Source organism: Amphiprion ocellaris, chromosome 5 (genome assembly GCF_022539595.1).
Source record: "Amphiprion ocellaris isolate individual 3 ecotype Okinawa chromosome 5, ASM2253959v1, whole genome shotgun sequence".
Classification (NCBI taxonomy): Eukaryota; Metazoa; Chordata; class Actinopteri; family Pomacentridae; genus Amphiprion; species Amphiprion ocellaris.
In genome coordinates, this window is record NC_072770.1 from 33,919,823 (window position 1) to 33,946,763 (window position 26,941).

At 38.8% G+C, this 26,941-nt stretch overlaps 1 protein-coding gene across 10 annotated transcripts in view; it reads left to right on the forward strand.

Annotated features, from left to right (window-relative positions):
• Positions 1 to 26,941, forward strand: part of atp2b2 (ATPase plasma membrane Ca2+ transporting 2) — a 71,834-nt gene that overhangs the window by 31,904 nt on the left and 12,989 nt on the right. For 4 of the 10 annotated variants that reach the window (XM_023288045.3, XM_035956253.2, XM_055010588.1 and 1 more), the window contains 7 exons: positions 1,439 to 1,531; positions 3,842 to 3,883; positions 6,971 to 7,135; positions 9,328 to 9,542; positions 10,067 to 10,309; positions 19,535 to 19,776; positions 21,828 to 22,062. In XM_023288045.3, the coding sequence (XP_023143813.2) occupies positions 1,439 to 1,531; positions 3,842 to 3,883; positions 6,971 to 7,135; positions 9,328 to 9,542; positions 10,067 to 10,309; positions 19,535 to 19,776; positions 21,828 to 22,062 (1,235 nt within the window). The remainder of the gene's footprint in view (positions 1 to 1,438; positions 1,532 to 3,841; positions 3,884 to 6,970; positions 7,136 to 9,327; positions 9,543 to 10,066; positions 10,310 to 19,534; positions 19,777 to 21,827; positions 22,063 to 26,941) is intronic. The other 6 variants (XM_023288049.3, XM_023288050.3, XM_023288051.3 and 3 more) reach the window with 3 other exon arrangements.

The window sequence follows — 26,941 nt, forward strand, 5'->3', positions numbered from 1 at the left end:
CTTCTTCCAATCTGAAAACTCAAATAAATATTATTTGTCCTCCTAATTTGACTTGTACGGTAATTGCAGTGCTTAAACAAAATGATTTTTATGGTGTCACAGTGGTACAATGAAATATTTTGCAGGTTCATTTAATCTGATTAGAAAATAGTCCCAGGTGTCTGATCAACAAATGACAAACTGCACAATCATCACACATAGTCTTAGTCTTTTAATGAATAGCCCTTTAAGGCAATGCAAAATTGCTTATTTGTGATCCTTTATTTTACGTTGCAGGTTTCAGTGGTAGAAATTTACAAAACATGTTACCACACATTTGCACTCAATCTATCACCGGTTTAATTTGTACACCTTAAACAGCTTTATTTAAAGGTGGATTAAGATTAAATATATAAAAACTTTTCAGGTAAGATATACTTGTAAGCAGCTGAGACTTTTTAAAGGATCACACCAGCCAAATGTTGGATCAATTACATGCATTTGTTGACAAAACACATGCTACACCAACATTTCTGAGATGTTGTGGAAGTGAACTTTCCTTTCCCTTTTCCGGTAGTCATAGCTGATGTCACTGTTGTCAAAAGACAAAAAACAAATCTGAGCAAGATCCCATCCATGTTTACAAAACAACTGTAACACTAACTACAAACACAAAGGGTTACTGTGAAAGAAGTGACACTTTCTCATACTTACAATATCAAAGTTCATTCACTTCACTGGTTGGCACATGTGTATTTCCCTGCCTAATAAATGGATCCCTCCTACGTTTTGTTTATTTTGCACCGGGGAGTTTAATTTGAGATTGGTTATGCAACACCCTCAAGCTTATTTTCCAGGTTTTTGGCTCAAATTATGATTTTGTGATGCTAAAAGATATCACATGAATAACATGGTTTAAATGAATTTCACATTACCAAAAATGAGAGTCAAAATTGGCAGTGCATACAATCAAAACACAATCATGATCTAAACATAATCTAACAGAGATACAATACAAGCAGTACTGCTACTACACACAGTATAATAAAACTGAGAACTTTTCTAAAATCATGTGTAGCTCTGGTTTCACTTTTTCTGAAATTGTTTTCTACATGTTATGTTCAGATTTCACGTTTCATGTCTGTCCACTGTAACACTTGTTTGTTTATTGACATTTTACTAAACCTCTTGCTGCTAGCACATCACACTAGTTAGATATGACATAATAATAATAATAGTTTTATGTGCAAACACATACTATAATGCACATTAATCACACAGTCTTCACATACAGTCTACATATGCTGAATCTCTTAAATGTGCTATAACCATGTTATTTCTGTTCACTGTCTTGTGTATGCACGTGCGGGGATGTTTTTGTGTGTGGGTGTGTGTGTGTGTGCGTGCGTGTGTGTGTGTTTTTGTTCATTTGTGTTCGGCCCTCATTGTTACTGGCTAGACTGCTCCCATCCCCCTATCCACCCCATCGCAACTATAGCCACGGATGGGGCTGCAGGCATTAATGCCCCAGGCAGTGCCAGCCTAATTAATGGTAGGTTGACAAAACCTCTGATCTGTGACCTCTTTCTGTTGTGACTCTTGATTCCTCCTACCTTCTCCATTCTCCAACTGCCTCCTACCGTGGGTGTTCACCTCCTGCTCTGTTTCTGCTTTCTCCTCTCAGTTGTCTTTTGGACCTTTTTGTATCCATGCTGTCAGTGCATGCCCTTTTAGTTGTAGAAAATTAGTCCCGTGTTTCTCATTCTTCCCCATAGACTGTCTTTTGTCTTGTAATGCTTGTAACGTACATGGTAGATGGTTGTCATGGAAACCTATGATACAAATTGAGATTATGTTTTATGGATCTCTAAATTACAACTAAAACAATTATAACATTGTCCTTTATTAATGGTAAAAAGCAGTTGAAGCCTTCAGACCTTTTTCATTTTGTGAAGGCTTGAAAAGGTAACATTTGTAAAGTCTCTCAACCTTTAAAATGTGTCTTTAGAATAGTCTTTTGACATTTTTGGATGTATGCATAAAGAATCAGCCAAGACATAGTTCAACACATGAGCCATTTATGCTAAGCGCAGCTAACTGGTATCAATCACCTCTTGCTGGATGGCAATATTTTTCAAAATTTAGAGTGGTTTCTTCCCAAATGGTGCATTTGGGCTTTTTTTGGCCTTGTAATTAAAATAAATATAGTTGTAACCGTATTAATTTCGATTACTGACAGAATATGAGACACTAGCTGATTGGTGAGTGGTGGCGAAATCCTTTGGTAGGGCCATCTCCTCAACTTGGGTGTCCTCTGAGATCACTTAGCGCAAATCCTCTATTTCTGTGTTAGCTGGACAAGATGCAAAAAGATTAAGTTCATTCAATGTTGCACTGGCTTCTCTCTTATCTTTGCCTCCTTGGAGAGCAGCCCGAAAGTGTTTGTACTCAAGGCGGGAGGGGCGTGATTTGCGCTGTAATGGTGACCTTGTGCTGTCCTGGGCTGGAACAGAGTGATTTGTCATCTTCAGCTTTATTGTGACTCCAGGGACCTGGCTAATGTGGAAGTGGAGGTGAAATGAGCCAGCTCTGGTCTGCTGCTCTTCCAGCTCTACCTGAATAATTTTCTCAGTGACATTTATGTACAAAGCCCTGAAAGACCGATTTTGTACAATTTCTGGCCTGCCTACCACCGATACAGAAAGTGTGTATCTATGTATTTACAGTACATGAAGGTAATGGGACCAACACTGAGGTATATAATATATTATTTCTTTCTTTTGTGAGGAGTATTCATACGTTTAGTTTGAAGGTGCAAGTCTCTTTACTAGAGTTAGATTTATCTTAATTCAGCCTGAAAACACACACACACACACACACACACACACACACACACACACACACACACACACACACACACACACACACATATATATATATATAAATTTGCACTTCTGCTCAATTTTTGCCCTCAAGTTGATTGTATAATTATAAACAGAGCTCTTAGATAGAAGTGCACATTCAAAGAAGTTTGCTCCGTTTAAACAAAAACCAACAGCATAATAAATTCATTGTCCCCGAACTTAGATTTCGGTTTTCCTCCACTTGTTCTTATGTAACTTCTCCATGTGGGAGGCTTTTCCTTCAGGCTCGCTCTCTCTCTCTTTCTGTATTGTTCACATCTCCAGTCTGCTTCCCTCTAAATGTGTGATCTTGCATGTGCTTTCTGAACTTTCCTCTTGTGCATGCTGTCTCTTGTACGTGTGTGTTTGTGGTGTCCGTCAGTGTTCAGTGTAATGCTGCCGTTTGTCTTAAATCCTCATCTTATAACCCGACGGTTTGCCTCATACTGTTGATAATGTGTGCGGAGCTACAGTACCTGTGCTCGTAGTGAGCAAGTCATTCAGGACAACATTTAAAACAGAAGAAGAAAGTGTGCAGTTTTTAATGGCGAGCACAACGTTTTGTCATTTTTTGTCAAGATATTTTTTTTGTATTTCAGAAAAGGCCCGTTAATTGTTTTTAATTACCGCATTGTTTGCAAGTCTCTTCAAACTTCAGTTCCTTCCGCTTCATTACGAGGAAATCTGCACACTGCACTACGTCTGTGGTTAGAATTAGAATAGCACAATTGATTTTTTGTTTTATTAACTCCTTGCCAGTGGATGTAGCTACGAGTTACATAACATCACAAGCCTTTCTATGTGACTGTCACAGAGATGTTGTATTAAAAGTCATTTTCCTGTCTCCCTGTTTGTGATTTTTTGGTTCTCACTGTTTGTGTCGTCTCTGTGGTGATAATTTGTTGACCTGTCTGCCTTGGTTATTTTTGTCGTTATTGTCTTGTATGTCTCCATCATAGGTAAAATGCAAGATGGCAATATGGAGAGCAACCAGATTAAAGGTAACCAAACCATATCTTTCACTCTCTGCTCCCCTGCCTCCTCCTCCTCCTCCTCCTCCTCCCTCTCATCTTTTTTTTTCTCCCTTTTATGGTGTGTGGTGTAAGTTCTGGGTCAAACGCAGGTGGAAAATCCAATGTTTCTGTATTTATTTCAGCCCACTCTCGAGGGGCTGCACAGTGCTAATTCAGAATAGATTCCCAGGATTTTGAGAAAGTCTGTCGCTGGCTTAATACAATCTGTGTGCGTCAGGAGGAATTAAACATTTTATATGACCCAGGTTTTACCCACAATCACATTAGGTTAGAAAATCCCCCTCCTTCTTCACTTTCTCACTGTCTGTCACAGATGTGTTGTCCCTGGTCTGTTGTTCTGTTGTTGTTGTTCTCGTTTTGTTGTTGACTCGTCTTGTTCTTTCTGAGAGAACAGCAACCCTCAGCTTTCCTGTGTCTGCCTCACTCTGGTTGCCTTTTCCCCAGAAACACCCAAAACTGTTCTCTTAGTACTCTCCTTACCCTTTCCACTGTTTCATGAAGTTTTCCTCGTGCAACTTGACATAAATTGGTGTGGCGTTACAGGGATGCTGTGACATTTGTTTGGTGTCCCATATGAGCGGAAATAAGGCTTGTATTCATTCGTTATCTATCAATTATTAAAAGGTGCCTTTAAATGATGCCTTTAAATTATGTAATGTGTCTTAATTATACAAAACAGACAAAAGAAAGACGGTTTTCACATTTCAGAAGCACTGCAAAAGCAATAGTTAACATACATACATTCTTGAAATCTACTAATTGATTTATTTTGTAGAACTTTAGCCACTTGCAACACATTTATTTAACCATGTCAAAATGTGTTTCCTTTTTCAAAACAAAAGCATATTCGGATGAATATGCTTTTGTTCTCAAAATGAAAAAGTCAAACTATCCCCAAAGTAGAGGGGTAAAGTGGTAAATGAAGGCTCTTTTCACGTTCTTTTATCATTATATAGTAATCAGGTTTAACACATTGCTTCTCTGCCGCATACAGCTGGATACAGATGAATGACGCTGTCTTGTGTCATGAGGGTGGAAAAAACAAAATGCACCACCAAAGAATATGACAAACAGTAACATTAAAAGGCTTTTTTTTTTATGACCACAGACGCATGCCTCATTGTGATTGGGAAACCGGACTGAAATGATTCTTGGTAATGGCTTACATTAACAGAGAAGCACTGAATGTCTGTGTGTGTGAGTGTGTGTGTGTGTGTGTGTGTGTGTGTGTGTGTGTGTGTGTGTGTGTGTGTGTGTGTGTGTGTGTGTGTGTGTGTGTGTGTATGAGGGGGAGAGTGATGGAGACAGAGTGAGGTAACTGAGGATTGGTTTTAACGCCTGAACAGTATTTTTTACAGAAGATCTTGTTTTTGCCATAAAGCAGTTCCTGCTGTATGAAGCAGATAAAGATCAGCTACTCTGACAAGACAGATTACATACCATATCTGTAATGTTCCTGCTGGAGAAACAGCCACTTTGATTTGGACTAATTTTATTTCTATGCACTACATATTTGGGCATTTTTGTTTTCCAGCATACTCAAAAATAAGACTTATTTCGGTAAATTGTATGATAATAAGAGACGAGCTTTCTGCAATGTGGAGTTTTTTTTTTTTTGGGTTCTGTTGACAGTTTCTCACACAGATCATTTCTAATATGATAGGAGAAATAGCTGTTACATCACAGTTGGCACATCAGTCAGCTGTCAGCTAAGATATGTTTCTGGCATGCATATGAGTCCATCAGGCCATTTGAAAGTGGTCTGCAAAGTATTCTCAGGGTAAAAACAAAACTGAAACACCAAAGGGTGTGTGTGTGTGTGTGTGTGTGTGTGTGTGAGTGTGTGTGTGTGTGTGTGTGTGTGTGAGTGTGTGTGTGTGTGTGTGTGTGTGTGTGTGTGTGTGTGTGTGTGTGTGTGTGTGTGTGTGTGTGTGTGTGTGTGTGTGTGTGTGTGTGTGTGTGTGTGTGTGTGTGTGTGTGTGTGTGTGTGTGTGTGTGTGTGTGTGTGTATGAGGGGGAGAGTGATGGAGACAGAGTGAGGTAACTGAGGATTGGTTTTAACGCCTGAACAGTATTTTTTACAGAAGATCTTGTTTTTGCCATAAAGCAGTTCCTGCTGTATGAAGCAGATAAAGACCAGCTACTCTGACAAGACAGATTACATACCATATCTGTAATGTTCCTGCTGGAGAAACAGCCACTTTGATTTGGACTAATTTTATTTCTATGCACTACATATTTGGGCATTTTTGTTTTCCAGCATACTCAAAAATAAGACTTATTTCGGTAAATTGTATGATAATAAGAGACGAGCTTTCTGCAATGTGGAGTTTTTTTTTTTTTTGGGTTCTGTTGACAGTTTCTCACACAGATCATTTCTCATATGATAGGAGAAATAGCTGTTACATCACAGTTGGAACATCAGTCAGCTGTCAGCTAAGATATGTTTCTGGCATGCATATGAGTCCATCAGGCCATTTGAAAGTGGTCTGCAAAGTATTCTCAGGGTAAAAACAAAACTGAAACACCAAAACATGAGTGTATATTTAGCATGTTACAGATTAACAGACCTTTTGTTTATTCGTTTTTCCATATTGCTTTTGTGAATTTTAAATTGTGTTTTTTGGTCCATTTATCCCTTTTAATCTTGTTTTTTTTGCCTGTTCCTTTCTTTTCTGGTTGTTTTGTATCCTGTTTTGAATTGTACTGGTCTTTATGGGAAATATGACGTAAGATGACAAGAATGATAAAAATCATAATATATAAATATATACAGGAAAAGATTTAGAGCTTGATTCATTTTATTAAGAAGACAACGCAGAGACAAACTATCAATCACTATTTTGGTATGTGAGAGATGTATACATACCACTTAGTTTCCAGCTTGTCTTGATTTGCTGTAATTATCTTTTCTGGGTTTTATACCTACACTGTATGTCACTACTGAGTGTACCACGCTTGGGTGTGACAGGAAGTCCCTCTTCCTCCTCATTTCCTTGGTCTAATCTCCATTCCTAACACTGGTGCTGTCTGTTTTTTTTGTGGTGTTTACAGTGAAGAAGCAGGATGGAGCAGCTGCCATGGAGATGCAGCCTCTAAAGAGTGCTGAAGGCGGAGAGGCCGATGAGAAAGAGAGGAAGAAAGCGTCAGTTCCAAAGAAAGAGAAGTCTGTGCTGCAAGGGAAGCTGACCAAACTGGCTGTCCAGATTGGCAAAGCAGGTACAGCAAACTGCACATGGACAAGTCAATCACTCAGTCAGGCAGATACATCAGGAACAACAAGGTACTGGACTATCATCCTGTCCATCACAGAAATATGTTGCACTGTAGACACTCACTTTTTAGGTGGTTAAAAAGAAAGCAAAGGTGTCTGAATTACAGAACTCCAAAAAAGTCTGTTCGCCTCATATTTCAAAAGGATCTGCTCTTAAGGGACTCACTGAATCATTGTATTGGGAACAACTGAAATTCTGCTGTGCAGCTTGTTCTCTTTTGCAAATTTCCAGTCTATAAATGTAATCAGATGTTTGTAACATCATCTAAAGCACTGAGGAGCTAATGTCAAGCACACTCGTGGAAGATTCATACCTGCAAGCATTTTTAGTAAAATATGTAAAACATGCCGACAGCCCACACTGTGGGTGTCCTCCCAGCAGCAACGTAGTAGGATCACTGTCGAACTGATGATGAAGATGAAAATAACACACCAAAAAAAGTCTGGAGACTTCACTGTTCTCATAGGTAGAGAGAGTCAGCGATCCAATAGACTTTTTCAGATTCAGTGAATGTCTTCTTACGACACACTAGCTCATACAAAACCCCGCAGAAGTCTGTAAATGGGAAACAGACAAAGTGGCTCTGACTGATCTATACAACACAACAGTCATGTTCATGCATAATTAATGCTCAGTAGTTGTTTGGGAAGTTAAAAGAGCCTCACCTTTAAAGCATTCATCTATACTGGCTATTTTCTTGTTTGTATTAATAAACAGTTGCAGATTTTACAGAATCCCTTCAAGGAGTTCTCATTTTTACAGTGTGCTGTTATATCAGACTGTCGGCCTGAGTGATGGAATGGGGACATGGTGTCAGAACAATGATGTACCGTGGATGGATTAGCATACAAGCAGCTCTGCAAAATCATATGGCATTCCTGTGAAAATTCATTAGTACATTTCAGAGCCTGGTCTGTAGCTAGTGGACATCAGATGTGCTGTAATAGCTCTTAGAGAAGGACTAAAAAGTATTATTTAACTAAATTAAACTGATATTTGGATATTGCATTGCTTTTACACTTTTCAACTTACTATAGTGGCCTTTATTTAAGCAACAAGATGACAAAGTCTGACAAAATACAACTCTTCATTAGCACATAATTACTTCCTCCGCCCATCCTGGCACGTAGTTACACCCACAAACATCAGTAATACATTTAAGAATGGAAGAAAGAGCTGAGTAATGATATTAATGACCTGACCAACTCTGTCAATTGTGGAAATGACCAGTATCCTCTAAGCGGTATACATTAACCTAATGTCATCTAATACAACATTTTTGCAGTGGAGTGGTTTTATTTAGCTTTATTATGTAACATTTAGTCTATCCTCACTGATTAATTCTTTACTTTATGACTTGCTGAGCACAAAGAGACAACCACTTCCAAAAATACTTTACAATAGCGCATGACATTTGCTCTACTTGATGAAGTTCCAAGTGGATCATATTGATACTGTTCTTTCATGACATTTGGGTGTATTTATCCCTGAGTTAATATGTATGCTTGCCTTTTGAGTCTGTAAATCATGAACGTCAGTCAGCATGTATAAAAACCATGGACATAAAAACTACAGATTTTAAGTCTGGTTTCAAAAGACCAAGGCAGACCAGACCCAAGGCTTTCAAACAGTAGTCTGCAAATTAATGGGTGATGTCATGATTGCTACATTTATCTTTCATTAACAGTCTTTAATAAAAAAATAAAAACAGAGCCCTGACAGCAACATACAAAGCAGTCATACTAAATGTTCTTAATTACAGGCACATTTCAGATGTTTAAATGTCAGTTAAGATCAATTTAATCACCTCAGAGGTTAATACATGACTGTCAGTTAGATCCCTGTGTAGTCTTTCTGTGTGAGGTTTAAAGGCTCTCTTCATTTGCATCTGCTTGTGTTTGGGGCAGTTTTCTCCCACTCCAAAACACATGCAAATTAAAAGAAATTAAAAGAACCCCACCATTGCATTAGGTTACAGCCGTAGCAAGTGCAGTTGCTCCTAACATAATGGGTCCATCCAGCAGACAAGTTTCCTCACATGGATCAGTAAAGTGTTACTGCATTCTAGCTCTGTATGTTGAGTATTATGTAACACGTTCTCTCCAAGATTCACTTTCGTCTTTTCTCTTTTTCCAGGTTTGCTCATGTCAGCCATTACAGTCATCATCCTGGTCCTGTACTTTGCCATCGACAACTTTGTGATGCAGAAGCGCCCCTGGATGCCAGAGTGCACCCCCATCTACATCCAGTACTTTGTCAAGTTCTTCATCATCGGTGTGACTGTGTTGGTGGTGGCCGTGCCAGAGGGGCTTCCGCTGGCCGTCACCATCTCCCTGGCTTACTCTGTCAAGGTGAGGAAGAACAAACTCACACAGAGCTGCCCATTTACACACTGTAAAGATTTTTATCGTGTCCCTCTTCAAGATCTGCCTTCATATGTAATCTGAGCATTAGCTGCTCTGAGAAGACTGACTTTTAAATTTCAAAAACTGTGAAATTGTCTCACATTTTTCAATAATGTATTTATTGTGTTGTTATTTGGCGTCATTTTCAATTGACTCCATGTGCATTTGTGAACCTCTCACAGCATGCAGGAGGATTCATCACAGTTAATTCTTACACTGTGTCAACATGCTTACTTGATTCACAGTAGCAAACATAAAAAAAAATAAATGTTTTTTTTCTTAAAATGATGCAAATTAAGAGGGTGTTTCAACATAGTATATTATGTAAGTACAGACATGTAGAGTAACCATCACCGCCACTAAAGTTTAAGCGTTGCAAGTGCATCACAGCCAAATTCAGGCATCCATCAAGTAGTTTAAATACTAATACAGCGTATTTTCAACTGCAACACATTGTTTCCTACCAACAGAAAATGATGAAAGACAACAACCTGGTGCGTCACCTGGACGCATGTGAAACCATGGGCAATGCTACAGCCATCTGCTCGGACAAAACAGGCACACTGACCACCAACCGCATGACAGCTGTGCAGTGTTACGTTGGAGATGTGCACTACAAAGAAATCCCGGATCCTGGAGCTCTGCCACCCAAATCACTGGAATTACTGGTCAATGCCATCTCCATCAACAGCGCCTATACCACGAAGATACTGGTAAGACACCTGCAGTAGCCCCCCCTGTATCTGGAGTTTTCAGTCCTTTTCTCTGATCAAATTCATTTTCTCTGTAAGATAATCAAGCGTTATGGTCTCTTTATGGAATGCTATTTTTATAGTGTACATCATGCTTGGCACTTGCCATATTGAAGATGTTCTATTGTACTAAAGCCTAATGAGATAAGACTTAAATATCTTGGGTTAGCTGCAGAGATTTGAGTTTACTCCGTGTGAGAGCTGAAACCATATGATGAGAGCAGCCCTGAAAGTATGAGACAGGTCTGCAGTGCTTTTTTCTTGGCATAGCAGGCAGTCAATGTCCTTGGCTGCTGCTTTAGATTCATCAGGCATTCACTCAACTTGTCACCTTGAGAACGGTTGTGTAATTTTGTCTTATCTGATATTCAGAGCGTAGCAGACTGTAATTGAATCCAATCTGTCTAAGTGCTGGAGATGGTCTCTTGTTTACAGTGAATGCAGTGAAGAGAGATTTTCTCTAAGCCAATTAGACCTGCATGCAATACGAAATAGACAGATATATATAGGGACATGCAGACTGATACACAGATTATTACATGTTCTTAATCACGGAATCTGAAACCTGTTTGCATGGATATTTGTTCAGGCCACAGGTTTGAAGCATTGCTTCTGTAATGAAGCACTTGGTTAAATATTCTGAAAGTGAAGATTGCCAAGATCAGGATGTCTTCAGCCTGTTAGAACAACATGCCTGAGTAATCCTTTTCTTGGCATGACCAGATATACTCACCTGCATGCACACATACACACACACACACTAATTGTGCCTGTCTGTGTTGCCATCCTTGTAAACTCCTGTAGTGTCTATTCATTGATGGTTGACCAACTGACAAATGCCCTTATGGAACATGCATGGGGAATGAGCTGAGCAGGCGGGACATCTGCGATAGAAAGATCCCACAGATTTTACTTCCTACCCCTCAAGGCACAATCACAGTTTTGGTGAAAACAGAGTGTTGGTCACTGGGTGCTTTAAGATGGAGACCTACAGATTTGTTTCTGCTCTCGTTGTAACTTCTTCTCCTTTGATACATGCTACATACATGTAAAGAATTCAGTTAGTGCTGGTATACAGTTTTCATTGTGTCTTCCAGTCTTGAAGCCAGACAGGACAGTAATATTGGAGTTCTTTGACTTGATAAGTAAGTATGTATTATAGTTCCATGCTACCTCTAAATATCAAGTAATGATTCTGCTTTGACATGGACCTACAGCCTGAGTTGAAGTTAACTCCTTAAAAGTCTAATCAAAGCAATTCTGAGATCGAACTGGACTGAGTCAAAGCAAGCTTGAGAGAAAACGCAAGACTTAAATAAATTCAACAGTAGCCATGTAATAGTCTTCATACTTTGGTAAGCTGTTTTTCACAGTTAGAAATCAACTGTGATAAAACTTCAGACACTCAGTGTAATCCTTTAGCTCAATCTAGAAACACTTCAAATACCATACGGGAACTGGAAATACTTGTGGTGTTAATGAGATGCCGTGTGAGTGACACAGCGTGATTGTCTTACGATAGAGGGATGAAGGTTCATGTTCTTTTAAAGATACAAACTAATGTGATCTGTGTGTAAATTTGTCTGAACACTTCAATGCTAAGGTCATCATTACTACTAATAGTGTTGTTGTTGTGAGTTAGTGAATCTGTATTTCCACATAAGTAAACAGTTTAATCACTTCAGTTGTTATGCCTATGAGGTTACCTTATTTCTACCAAAATGTGCCACATTTACACGATGTTATCCCTTTTGAAAACCTGGAGGGAGGCTTTGCAGCGTTACATCAGACTATTGTACCTCCATAGCTGCTTGACTCAACAGAATTAAGCACTGGCAGAGCACAGCTTAGACTTTGTGGATTAAATGGCACATTTGCTATTTTTTTTATCTCTTCATTCATAAAAGAGTTTACCTCATGTATAAATTAAACTTAGGGTAAACATAAAATGAAATCAGCTTACTTACCTGTCCTGTTTGCAACCTTCCATCGACAGTGATTCCCTGCATCATCTGTGTACTGCACTCATCAGCCACAACATTAGAACCCCCTACCTAATATTATGTATGTAGGCCATCCTTGTGATGTTGGGAGAGAATCCTCTTGGTCCGGAACTATGTTTCAGTGGATGGTACATTATGAATGGTAACACTGCATTTTAACAAGATAATCGATGCAACCCTAACCCTGTCAGTGGTTTTAATGTTGTGGCCGATCAGTGTGTTTGCTGACTGCGTCTATTTCATCACATTCATGTGCATATTATGTACATACACCAATTTATCCATGTATGCTTACATACAGTAAATACACAATACTTAAATTAATAGCTAAAGTACTGAATATGCATTTATAGTTGATAGTACACTACATGTTGTATTCATTTACTGAGAGCTTTTTATAGGTGGAATACAGGAACAAGTTTGATGGAGAAGAGCAGAGGAAATGAAGGATTGAAGGGAACTCAGAAAGCAGGATGTAGAAGGGAGATTTCTGAGGAATATTTAGTCCATCCCTCTTTCCCTCCCCCAGCCGCCCCCACTCCCTCAGCGCCACTCCAGCCCTGCAGTATGCTGGCTGGTGTGTTCTTATATAAGAGGCCAATCCTGTGGGATGCCAGGATGGCAATGGAAGTCTTTGATGGCCACCACACAAAGGCACAAAGGCAAAGAGGCAGGCTTTGATACGCGTATCAGTCCCCCTACTGCCTCTCTGGCTTCATAATACAGCCACTGGTATAGCTCTGCTTCTTCTGTCAGCACATACAGACTACAGTATAAAGTGGAGGAGCCTCTGTCCTCGAGGGAGAAATTCACACACATTTACACAATGAAACCATGCACGCAAACTGTATACGCACGCTCGCCCCTACTGTACATGCACATGCTCATAGATATTATATCCATCTGCACACGTAATTTTATTCATATATTCTGAAGAGCATCCGTGCATGCGTTCATTCAGGTGGGCGCACGCGTAGATTCTTAACACACCAGTTTGCCTGGAATGTCTCTTGCAAACAAGTCAGGCATGGTATATAGCAATTTGTCAACGGCCTTCAGTGACGTCAATATACTGACGCCATTTCATTGGAATATGCGTCATCCCTGGTTGCAAAGGCCCCAGAGAATGAATTGTGCTTTTATTCTTGCATTCCTGTAAACTTTATGTTCTTAGTTCTTTTGTGTTAGTTATAAAACATAGGAAGTCTGTGTGTTCATGCCTGTGCAGCTACACACATATATCACTCATACACACATCTGCCATCTCGGACATCCAGACATGGTGGGAGGTATTCGGATCACAGGTGTGTGTTCTCACAGCACAGTGGTGTGTGTTTAGCATGGCAGTGTGAGTGTCCTGGGAGCTCAGTTTCATGTAGCTTCAACCACCTGCTCAGGTCATTATTCCGGTCAGGGACGAAAACACGGCATCGGCACTGAAACGTACGTGCTTTTTGGAAAAGGCATCGTCCGTCAGAGGAGCTCGCTATGTGGTTAATTCAGCAGAATGTGTTGAAATGGAGATAGCGGAGGAATAACATTCAACAATGAGCAATGTATAGTTTGTGATTAAAATGGACTGCCATGCTTTTGTTCAGTTGTAAGTAGTGAGGCCTTGATATAATTAGCTGTTGCTCACAGTGCTTGTGTCATCTGGACAGTGCGGGCTTGTTTGCTCAACATGGAGGGGAGTGTCTTGGATGTCTTTGGCGTGAAGCACCCAGTGTTCCCAGAGATACCCACAGTAGAACCATGTTCAATACAGATTCTTCTTCTTCTTCTTCTTCCTCCTCTTCTTTTTCTTCTTCTTTTCTCTTCTCTTCTCTTCACTCTTATAGATTTGCTGCAGAGATGGCAGGGAAAAATAAGTTGTCAACACATTAGAATGGCGCTCCTTTGAAGTTTCGGAGGCACAGAGCTTATTGGGTTCCCTGCGTTTCCATTTCAATTGACATGACAAATTTGATTGGAGAGACCAGCATCAATTAAATACATGAAAGAGTTAAAAGCGAAGGAAGTAGTAACGAAGCTGACCACTTTATCAAACGGCAATATTAATGCTTGACCTGGTTGGCATTTTTGGTTGCCACTTGTACAGTAGTTTTGGTATAGAGTTTAGCAGACATCCATGATTTGTCTCCCAATAATAACCAGTATGGTAACCAGATATCTCTTTAAAATCAGAACTGTAATTAGCATTTGTCATAGCAGAAAGGCTTTAGCCGGCCACTTAAATTTAACAAGCTAATTAATAAACTGCCAATGACGCATTAAAGCCGACGGCCATGATCACATAGTAGTCCATATTTGGAGATGTGTTTCTCTGTGATAAAACAAGTCAAAGTGAGAAGCAGGAAAGAAATAAATAATGAAATAAATACCTATTTATTAACAAAACCACTGACAGATTAGCTGACCAGAGTGGACGAAAATAGCATGTCCAGACGAACAACAATTTGAAAATAATAGAAGTAGCAATAATATGTGCTATAATAACACTACAACACAATAATAATATGCTTAATGCTAATGCTATGGATAAGAGTAATGTTGATTCTGGGTAATTTTGTTTGGTTGAAAGGTAAAGCTCATTTATTGTCGTGTTGGTTGTGGAAAAATGACCAGGAAATAAACAGCTAATGATGGATGCTAATGGAAAATGGACAGAGGGAGGCACAGCAAGTATTAGTGCAAAAAAAAAAAAAAAGCATAGAAGAAGAGGAAGAAGAAGACGCGGAGTTATGAGAGAAACCACATTCGCGTGACAAGTGTCCTCATCATGGACTGAAAGAGTATATCACTGCCCTCCAGCACGCCTCCAGGCCTTAGCCTGGTTGGCTGGTACAGTCATGTGGAGAGCTAGAATATCATCTACTCCTACATGCAAAGAGGGAACGAGAAGGAAGGCGGAGGCAGGGGAGGTGGAGCACCTTGCAGGAGACTGGGGAAACTGATAGCGAGGAAACAAGACAGGAGGACAGGAATGGGATGGAGTGAGAGGGGGAAAGAGAGGAGAAAATTTGTAAAATGAACAGTGTGTGGGTTGTAAAAGTGGAGTGGGAGGAGAAAAGGCAAGAAAAGAGAACGCATGAAAAGAGACGGGGAAGGAACAGGAGGGATGGATTAAGGAGAGCCCCAGGTGGAATAGGAAGTAAAGTTGCCAGCTCTCCCTCTGGCATATGTCCTTGCCTGCGGGAACACCCAAGGACCAGGGAGAGGGCAGCTGGTCCATAGCCATGTCCAGGCCAAGACGTGCCAGCAGTAGCCCAGCCGTGCCAACAGTGGGCATCCCATGCCAGCGACTGTCCTTGTGCGTAGAAACCCACGTCAAGCTAAACCTCTGCGGAGTCTCTGAAAGGCAGCCGTGTTTGTGTCTGCTTTCTGTTTATTATCTGTTTATTCATCGCTCCTTCCCCTGCCTTGTTTAGTTATTGCAGCAGCTGTCGGTTTCTTCAGTTCCCTACAATATTCTTCATTTGTAGCAGGAATTGTGCCACTAGCCAAGTTGATTTTAAAATGGCAGTATTTCCAATAAACACGATGAACTCTATACTGTAGTAATTTATCTTGAATCCTGCATGCGGTATCAAAATATTTTTACAAATGCAATTAATGATTAATATTACATATGGCTGCTTTACTCTACACCAACCAGGGAGTCTCATCTATAGTCTAGATTATGTAGAATTATGATTTGAAGCTGCAATACATCCTGTGTGGGTTTTCAGGCAGCAGTTTACATTTTAGAGGTTTGATTTGCTGCTGTCCTTTGGCTTGGAGCCTTTTCTCCCAAACACTTCACAGACAGTGCAGATGAGACCATTTGTTCCATCCCCTCATTAGCCAATGACAGGCAGTGTCTTCCTGATGTAATCATTGGTCATTAGGAAAAGGCATTAATTCTGTTATTTACCACAAATTCAGTATAAAGTATTTATACTCTTGTCTGTGTCTGTGAGACACACAGCTGGACAATAACCAGATATGTCCAATTACTAAGTGAAGATGGGCCAGCACTCTGATTGGGTTTTAATGATTAATGAGATTTTAGATGACTTTCTCTCGAACCCTCTCAACTGGACTGACTAGGCTTCTCAGCAACTGCAGCCAAAGGGACAAGTCAAATTTTTCGGAGCCCAAATGAATCAATATTCACTGCTATTCAAGGAAATGTGTTTTCAAAATATTGAGCTGCTAAAGCAAACACTGAAAGCAGATATATCAATTGCAAGACAGATGAATTAAGATTTTGAAGAAGTTTTTCAGTATTCAGCTAAATTTCCACAGATTGCTCAGAATCTTTCCAGGCTATTTATTTCACTTAATGTAGGATTTACTGGAGAAACTGCAAAAGACACAACAGAAAGTGGAAACCTTGCAATTATTGATCTCAACCAAGTTAAGGCACAAACCATAAATTTATAATCTATACATCACCCTCAAGGTTTACATCTTGTTTTCAGATAATAAATATACCTCTAAATTTAGCACAGGAAGATCAAAAAACTGGCAGACGTGCAGTATATTATACATCATATGTTCAGGATAGGCTGAAAAAAATAAAATGCAATGGCTCTATGGAGAAACAAATGTTCTGTGAGGTTTTCTTATTCACTGCTTGGAAATATATTTTAATCTTGTCCATCAGTCCACCTAAAAAAAAGGCACATTAACACAGTGGACAGGGGAAATCTTTAGATGCAGAATGTGAGTGCATCAATTCCAACAAGCTATTAATGTGATTAACTATACTGCCAACACGGAATCTCTCTCAACACGTTGCGGTGGGCTCCAAGTGAAGAAAACAACAGCGATAAAGTAAAAGAGAAAACATCAAAATGTCAAGCTTTCCTTTTAAATCTAATCTTGGTTGGAGGCTTGTTTAGGCGCAGAACAGTGAGCCTGCAGTCAGTCTATTTTGGGGCAAATTGCACAGACTGAAGGTGTCGGCTTAGCAGCAAGGTAGAAGCATTATGTTCAGTGTGCTTTTGACATGCTGCTGTATGCATTCGTGTGTGTGTGTGTGTGTGTGTGTGTGTGTAAGAGAGAGTGTACCTGACAAGCTGTTCTTTAGCTGTGAGTGTAGGTGTTGAGCGTACTGTAGGTACTATGTCGCAAAACCCCAGGGAGACTAGCTGTCACCTCAGTGCCAGCTAATAGGGAACCGAATGAAGCAAATGTAACATGCTGTGCTATCAAACAGGATTGCAGCCCAAAGCTAATACTGATTAACTGTAACATTTATTAATGCTTACCAACAGTTGTTCACCATTTTGCAACCAATTTGATGCATGTTTTTGGAATTGTGCTTATTTCAGTCGGTTGCATGATGAGTCAAATAATAGAAAATGAAGAGGTAGCTTTTTTGATAGTTGGTTATTTTGTTGAGAAGAAGGTATCTTTCATTATTTCTTGACATTTTCTGAGCAAAAAGATTTATATGTGAAGCTGAGCAGTCTTTTAGCAGACAGAAATTAAAATCAACTCGAATGTGTGATTGTGTGAAAAGGCATGCTATGAATAATGACAGTAAGATCTGCACACTCCTTAGATGTGTCCAGACATATGAGCATCAGTGTCACTACAGTGGTCAGTGTGTGTGTGTGTGTGTGTGTGTGTGTGTGAGTGAGTGTGTGCAAGATACTGACAACAATGAGATTTGGTCTAGCACAGTGGCAGATTGTACGTCTATATGCTTTAAGACTTGCATTCCTGTGTGACAAAAAAAAAAAAAGAGTTTCTAAATGGAGTGAGGCTCAAGGCATACTAATAAATGAGGCCCGGGGAAAAGATGAAGAGGGAAACACAAAAAAAAAAAAGATTGGAGGACGTGTGAAGTGAGATGAGTGAGAATCCTGTAAGAGAATCAGAGCCAAGGAGTAAGAATCCCCAAGTGGCGAAGAGTGCACTCTCTCTTTTCCCACTTCTCTTCTTCCAAGTGTGCTTTGCCCACTGTTACCATGGCAATGCTGAGTCTTCCACAAGCTGACCACACACACACACACACACACACACACACACACACACACACACACACACACACGCTCACACATACAGTAAGTGTGTGTGCAACTGTGCACATGTACTGTAGCACCTGATCAGCACACATGCACAGATTTGGACAGATACTGTATCACAAACACACAACCTACGATAGAAGTCTCTGCTGTTGGCTGATAATAAACACATTCCAGCTCTCAGAGGCAGAGAAAATGCTCCCTTGATGTTACTGCACATTTCTGTGTGATATTTCTGCTACTTGAAGGTAGACACATTTACTGAATAATCAATTCTCAGCAATGTCATCAACTTTAATAACTGAGTGATCGTTTTTCAAGCAAATATCTTTGGTTCCAGCTTTTTTAAAGCAAAGATTTGATGCCTGTCTTGATTTTCTTTGACGGTAAAATTAATTTTATTGTGGTTTTGATTATTACTTTGAGAAAATGGGTATTTTAATAACATCACATTCTGGGAAATTGTGGCAGCCATTTTTTTTTCTTCCAGTTTTCTAAAAAGTAATGATCGAGGTAGTAATGGCAGATCAACTGAGAAAGAAGAAAAAAAAATGGGTGCACACCTAAGACACACATAGTAGTATTAATCCTATAAGAAACTAATTTCATATCTTATGTAAAAAATAGTACATCACGTGCTATAATCCATGGGCATGTGTAATGAACCAGAAAAATGCATGGTTCCAGGCGTACAATTACAGATTGCAAAGGGTTGAGCTGCACGCCTGAAATAAGAACATCCACATTTGATTCCATCCATCTAATCTCCTGCCCTCCCACACAGAGTAACCCTTCCACCTGCTAGCTGGTTAATTATCACTAGCAGCTATTTCAAGTGTTGCATCTGTTGCACTGCACTGAAGGAAAAGGAGAATCTCATTCATTGAGTAGATCACAGAACAAACAGTATAGATTGCTTGTGCTCAAAACATGTTTAGCTGAACACTTGACAGCCTCCGTAGCAGGGCTTTTTTTTTCTCTGTAAAGAAACACAATGAAAGTGCCTGCATAGATTGAAATAACATGACAAGTAAAATTGCTATAAAGTGAAAAAAAAAAAAACATCTACAGCTAGATAAATCCCACTAAATCATTTGTGCTGTACCAAATATTAGCCTAAAAATAGAAATTAACTTCTGAAAATCTCTTCCTCTGCCTCTCTCCAGCCCCCAGATAAGGAAGGCGGTCTGCCGAAGCAAGTGGGCAACAAGACAGAGTGCGGCCTGCTGGGTTTGGTCTTGGACCTGAAGCGGGATTACCAGCCAATAAGAAACCAGATTCCAGAGGAGAAGCTTTACAAAGTCTACACCTTCAACTCCGTCAGGAAGTCCATGAGCACCGTCATCAAACTGCCTGATGGGAGCTTCCGCATGTACAGCAAGGGAGCCTCTGAGATTGTACTCAAAAAGTAAGATTGGTTTTCCGAAAAAAATAAATGATTTTGATTGATAATGATCGCAGTTGTACAGATATAAGATCTCAGTAGGTGCTGTATGTTTACCAGCTGTGTAGCATGGAGGGAATGGCCTATCATACATTCTCGCTGCCATCAGCGTGGGCTGGGCTTCCTCCGGAAGGTCTCGAAACTGTGTCATTTTACCATGTGTTACAAGAACAGCATCATAATAAATAAGTAACACTGAGAAAAGCACGGGAGGCAGTTATCAAGCTTCCTTTAGCCACTGAAGGAATAAGACATCAGTCTCTGTTGAGATCTAGTGCCAGTAAACTACTACTTAAATTATAATTATTAATACGGAATTGTAAGTTTCTTAGATATTACATGTGTAACTGATTAAGCCACAAATAGCTTCATTTGAAAGTCCATTATATATACATTTAAATGCACATTTTTGCCTCAATAACTAAAGTCCTAAAATCATATTTGTGCAAATAACAGTTCATTTGCTTTTGCAGCTGTATGCCAGAACACCTGTTTGTTTTCCATTTCTATGTTGATTTATTTTGTTAATTAGAAGACCATTTACTGTTAATTAAATGTTAATATATTTTGGCTGCAGTACTATAGTAATATTTGCTCTAGTTATTATTTTCTTCTGCTCTCATGGACGAGTGCTTATCCGAAACTCCTGAGCCTTTTGAACATGCATGAACAAGGATCCGGATCTATTTGCTTACTTCAAAAAATACATTAAATTCTGAACAGATTTACTGTATATCCTCAGTAAGGTGAGAACGGCATCATATTCTGATCTAAATCAGTCACAATTAGCTGACAAAGCTAATTAATTGCATGGTCCATTTGGTACTGGAGCTTTGGACCATATCATTTGATGTTTATCAGCAGATAGAATAAAGCAGATATCAGTTAAACCCATCCAAATGAGCATCACCTTAAGCTTTATTTAGCTGCTGTTTCAGAGACCGTAATCACATCATGTAATAACTTACAATTTGTTTAAATGTCTGCAAAGAAGCTTCATATTATTTTAGAATGGCCCACTTGTCCTAAAGTGATAAAGCACTTATGATGATCTTTTACAGCAAAATATTTCCTGTAAATTTTTTTCCAATTTACTATCCAAAGCTACCCAATCCTTATATGTTATTCTCTTAGAGCGATGCATTTTAAGTCATGTTTTTTTAATAGTCTGGTGTTTTCTCCAAGAAATGCATATAGTGTCTATAAAAAGTATTTAGAAGTTTTCTGCTTTTCTTGATTTCCAACATGGAATCATGGCCAATATTATTTGGTTTTTTTCACTAGAATTTCCAAAAAAAACTCTTTCCTGTCAAAGTGAAAACGTGTTTATACATAGTAATATCCATTAATTGTAACTATACAGTGTAAAATAGGAGGAGTCATAGCTGTCTTGGTGACCGTCCTCACTAGTCTCTTTCTTGTACAGTCACTCCGTTTTTTGAGGACGACCTGCTGTAGGCAGATTTACGCATGTACCATTGCTCTTCCATTTCTTAATAATGGATTTAACTGTACTCCAAAGGATATTCAGTGACTTGGAAATTTTCCTTTATTCATCCCCTGACTTATGCTTTGAAATAACCTTTTCACAGAGATGCTTGGAGTGTTGTTTTTGTGTGGCCTCTAACCCCAATTCACTGAAATATGTATTGAATTAGAAGAGTCACTTTAAATGGAATGAATCCAGTATTTCATTTTGCGTTTTATATTTTTAATAGTTTGACATACTTTGTAGAAATCAGTTTTCACTTTGACATGAAAGACTCTTTTTTTGTATATTCTAGGCAAAAAATCTAAATTAAATTGACAATGATTTAATTTTGAAAAGCAATAAAAGAAGAAAACTTCCAAGGCAGTGAATAGTTTTGGCTGGCACTGTGTTTAATTTGCCGAATCCGGTCAGCACAACTCTGCATTTTGAGATCAGCATGCTGGGTCATTTTGACAGTACAAAAGCTGCAAAAATACTGACAGTATAGCGTACACTTTTAATGAAATCCCCACCCTGTTTTCAGATGCAGCCATATCCTGAACGAGGTGGGTGAGCCGAGGGTTTTCCGTCCACGAGACAAGGACGAGATGGTGAAGAAGGTGATTGAGCCCATGGCGTGCGATGGCCTGAGGACCATCTGTGTGGGATATCGTGACTTTCCCAGCGATCCTGAGCCCAACTGGGATGATGAGAACAACATCCTCAGTGACCTCACAGCCATCTGCGTCGTCGGAATAGAGGACCCTGTCAGGCCAGAGGTAGGAGAGTGTGAGATATTTTAGTAATATGCCGAGAGGAGAGTGAGCAAATGGCCTATACCTACAGCTGTCAGCAGCTGGTGTGCCTTTGCTGTAACTTTCAAGCAATATCACAGAAATAGATAAGGTTGAAAGTATTACATCTTCAGTCGAATAACAGAATATTATTCTTTAGGTTTGTATCTCATCAGTCCAGTTTGTGTTTGCTGTTCTACCCCAGGACACATAAAAATGACATTCTATTGACCATCCACAATTTTCTTACATTTCAACTGCTGGGATTTTTCATAAATGTCTCAAATTTTGCACAGTTAATACACATTTCCCCTAGAAAGCCCAGATTTGAACACTTTAGCATTTCTATGGAATTTAGTTGCATCAGTTCAGCTCCTTTTCTTGTGTTCACTTCCTTAAACGTTGACCGCATTCTCTCGAATATCCAAGACAAATTTCTCCTAAGGGAGACGATAAAGGCTAATCAAATCAAATCTAATCTAATAGAATCGCCCCCTTGTTTATATGGAACTTGGGAAAAATGCGTACAAGCTGAAAATTTTTAGTTTAATGTAATTTCAGGGAAACAAAACAACCCTATTAGTGAACATTTATCGGTTTGATGGCTGTTTTATTACATTAAGATTTAAGCTTTGTAAACTGGCTGGGCTGCACGCTATCTCTGTATTGATTCTGATATGAGATCTAAACACGTGGCGCTGTATAAACATGAAGTGGACACAGTAACAAGACTCTAGTGGCAAGTAGCAGCCTGCACAGTGAGCTGACAGAGAGGGATCATCTGTCGTTTGCAGGGCTTGACCCAAGGATGTAACTAAATGTACACTTTCGATGGGACTCGAGACTTCTGACATGCACTACTCAGCTTTCATACACTGATAATTTTACAATATGACATTAATATAACGTGCAATATGTGTGTGTTTTGGTTACAGTATTGTATATTGTAAAAAGATTGTAACATTTGAAGAAATAATAATCATTCTGAAAATAAATATATTGCATTGGGTCCCCAAATATACAAATACTGGTTGAATTCTAGACATATTATACATAGAGACATGGAACTGTATATTAGATATTGAGGAGTGGACCTGCAGCTCTTTGAAGAGGCGAACTTTTAAAGGCTGCATGTGTGAAGAATAGGTGGAGAGTGAAGAACATTTATTAAAGCTGACACTACCTTATTGAACTGTCATATTTCCATTTTATACTTTCACAATACCAAAGTGGAAATAATTGTTACTTTTCTAAATTCATCTCTTGGCTATGGTTAGTTGAGTCACTAGGCCGATGGAATATTTACGTCCAAACTAAAATAAATAAATAATGATCACAAAATATCCCTCTTTTGGGTTAAAATCTCTCAGCCAGTTTGATATTATCCTCAAGGATTGTACATCCATACCTACTTAAATGTGTTTTTTTTCCTATGGTAATGATCATTTTTTTATATGTGCTTGGAACAGAGATCTGGCAAGTTATTTGTAGCAGTGGAAAAAAAAAAGAAATTGGCAGGAAAAAAATGTATTTATCTGTGTTATAACCAAGCTTATTAGTCAGGAAATTACTGACTGTGTGGTGCCGGGTCATCCGCAAAAGAGATTTTCTGTGGCGTGGGCATAGTCTGATTGGGTCAAATCACTGTATCTCCAAAATGTCAAGTTTTCAAGAAAAGTTTCAGTGAAGCTGAGAGGTCGTAAAGAATAGACCCAAACTGAAGAAATAGATTTGGAGACACTCTATGATGTTTGAACTCAACAGTGACAATGTAATGCAGAGTTCAAGTACTTAAACAGCAACAAGTCCTTAAATTATAGTAACAGCAGTTATGATGATGATAGTAATGATAATCTATATTAAGGCATCATTCATTTAACACTATGAAAGGAACCATTCTTTGCATTAAAAAAATCTCCTTTTGATACATTACTTTTGATAGTGCATTTTAATGCTAGTAATCTTAATTCATTATGTATCATGCTATGCTTATACATTTGAGTAAATATATAATTGTGGGACTTTTTGTAACATAGGTGACGTTTTTGCTGTTTTCAGGCCTAAAATCAACATGACCACCTATAACCAAACACTGCATGGCATTTTTACTGAAAGATTCTTCTAAATATTATATATATCATTGAGTAAAATTGAAATTAAAAATTATTTATAAAGATATTGTAGTAAACCTGTTGACATGCCATAAATCCACACTTGACTCACACACTACTTTATATTAAATAACTCCGAAAGCCTTGGAGTCTGGCCAGTCTTTTCTTCAGGAGGAAATGACATCATGTGGAGCAGGTCATGTGATCTGGAATTAACACACTTCATTGAGAGGTGTTTCTGTAATGGGTAATTTAGTTGAAAGCGATTTCTCGAACACAGATACAATTTGTTATTTTCCACATAAAGTTTGATATATTGCCAAAAAAAGAAACATCTGTCACAATTATCTCAGCTTAATAACAAGAACACAATCAAAACTATTTTTGATAACCACGTTTTATTATTGTTTAGCTGATTAGAAGGTGGTTGTTATTAAATTAGGACAGTTATTTAGTTGACATTTTAATGATATCCAGTCTTTTTTTATGTTTCCATAATAAATACTTATGGGATTTGTAGAGACATGATCATAATGAACATTAAAAAACATTAGTTTTTTACTTTTAATAAAAAATATATGCAAGATAAATCCTATGGACTTCAAAAGTCCCTCAATTATATATTGACCCATTTATTTTGATTGCAGGACATTACCTTATAATTCAGAATGTTTTCATGGTCTGTGAATTCTTTGGCATTGTAAATATTTCATAGTGGATTTCTTGTAAACAAAAGAAGTAATATAATTGGAAGAAACTGGTATCTGTACAGTAGGAAAACTGACCTCACTTGACAGCTCCAGTGAAGTAGAGGGAAGCAGGAAACTAACTGACTACTGCATTATTCAACTTCTTCCTTTCATCTTTTTTTCCATCCCCCTCCTCACTCTCCAACAGTGTCTCTCATTCAACCTTTCCCCAACATGTTTTCTCCTTTCCACCTCTCACTGTATTGTCAGGTTTGGCTTTCGCCTTACTCTGGTTGCTCGCTTTTTCCATTGACTTTCCCTGCACCTGCTTTTCTCTCTGTCGTTTCATCTCTCTGTCTTTCTGTCTAAAGCTGAGTTAAGTAAGAATTAGAATAGAAAAGCTGCAAATAATCTAATGAGAAATTTAAGAAGTTAAAAAGAAAATCTTCTTCTATCATAGAAAACAGAGTTGAAAATAAAAAAGTCACAAGAAATTTAGAGTAAAAAAGCCAAATATTATCATTTATGATCCATAAATTCTCAATAAAATGGTAATGCAGCCCTTCACATTGCTGCATAGCCTGAAAATTTGAAGAATTCCCTTTTTTCTTCCACCTAAGAAGCCACTTAGCGTCTGATATCTTTGATGACCAATGTGGAAAAGCAGTGCACAGAACACCGCTGCGCTCCAGCAACATCTTTCCAGGCCTCTTGCTAATACCGGCTAATACTGGAAATGAGATGACTTTCCCCTCTGCTAAAAAGGTCACACAGAGTGGTAAACATGTTTTTTTGTTTGTTTATTAGTCCCTAATTTCTTCCTCCAGAATGTGATGTTCTTTTAATAACTGGCTGCTCTGTAGGGTTGCCCCCAGAGAGACGAGCGAGAAGAGAGGAGGGAACGGGAGAGGAGCAGGGAATGAAAGAGAGATAGCGACCGAGAAAGATAAACAGATTCAAAATCAGATTCATGTCAGAGGGATGACAGAACGCAGGAGGAGGAGGAGGAGGGGCAGGACGGGTAAGGAGAGAAATGGAGGAAAACGAGAGTGTAACCAGATCCATATTGAAGACACGAGAGGCTTGTTTTTCAGTCTCACCTACTATCCTCCTACCCTCTTCCTCTGTCGGGCCAGATTGTATTTTTAATAAGCCTCCACTCTTCTCTTCACCTCCTCTTTCCGATGACCAGTCAACGAGAGCGGTGGGAATCCAGAGAAAATGAGAGTCCAAATGAAATAAATAAATAAACACCAGAGATGACAGACAGGCAAACGGGAACTTGATATCTTAATAAGAATGACTCAGTGTGAGAAGAAAAAGCAGAATGTACTAACTTGCCCCACTTGCCACAATATTTACTAGAAGAGCTTCTTTACCTTGTCAAATCATGCTGCTTATAAAATAAATGCTAATTTAACAGTTTAACACGAGTATTACATCAGCATATGTACCAGTACTGATGTTAACTGGCTTCTAAATGCATATTTGCGATGATATTATTCTTAGTTTCAGAAAATATTTAATCTCTTTGACTTTTTCCTCGAAGTATTATTGTGAGTAGGCTGAATATTTGTATGTAGTTTTGTAGAAGTGAGGAGATGAAAAACTAAATCTTTTTGTCAATTTAAATATTGCAGTGAAATTTTTAAATGCATTTATTGCCTTGACGATTTTTCCCACAGTGTACATTTTAATATGTAGGGTCATATTTTTTCTATGCAGCTGCTGCTGAGCTGAAGTTACACAGTCCTGTGCAGACTAAACTTACATGTTTCTGTTTGTTCAACCTCCAGCTCATTTAAGATTTTCACTCCTTCGCTGACTGGATTTTCTTTGTAATCTGCTCCCTTTAAATGAGTTAATTCCTTTATGCTCATACATGAGCAGCTTCATTTGGCACTTTACGATACATTTGTGGATTCATCCATCCCATGCTGCATTGTGTGTCTGTGTGGGCGTGTACATCTGCGTGTTTGTGAGTACAAACATGCTCCCATGTGTATGTGCAAGATGAGTGTGAAGTGGAAAGTATACAGCTTCCTACCTCTGTGTGTGTGTGTG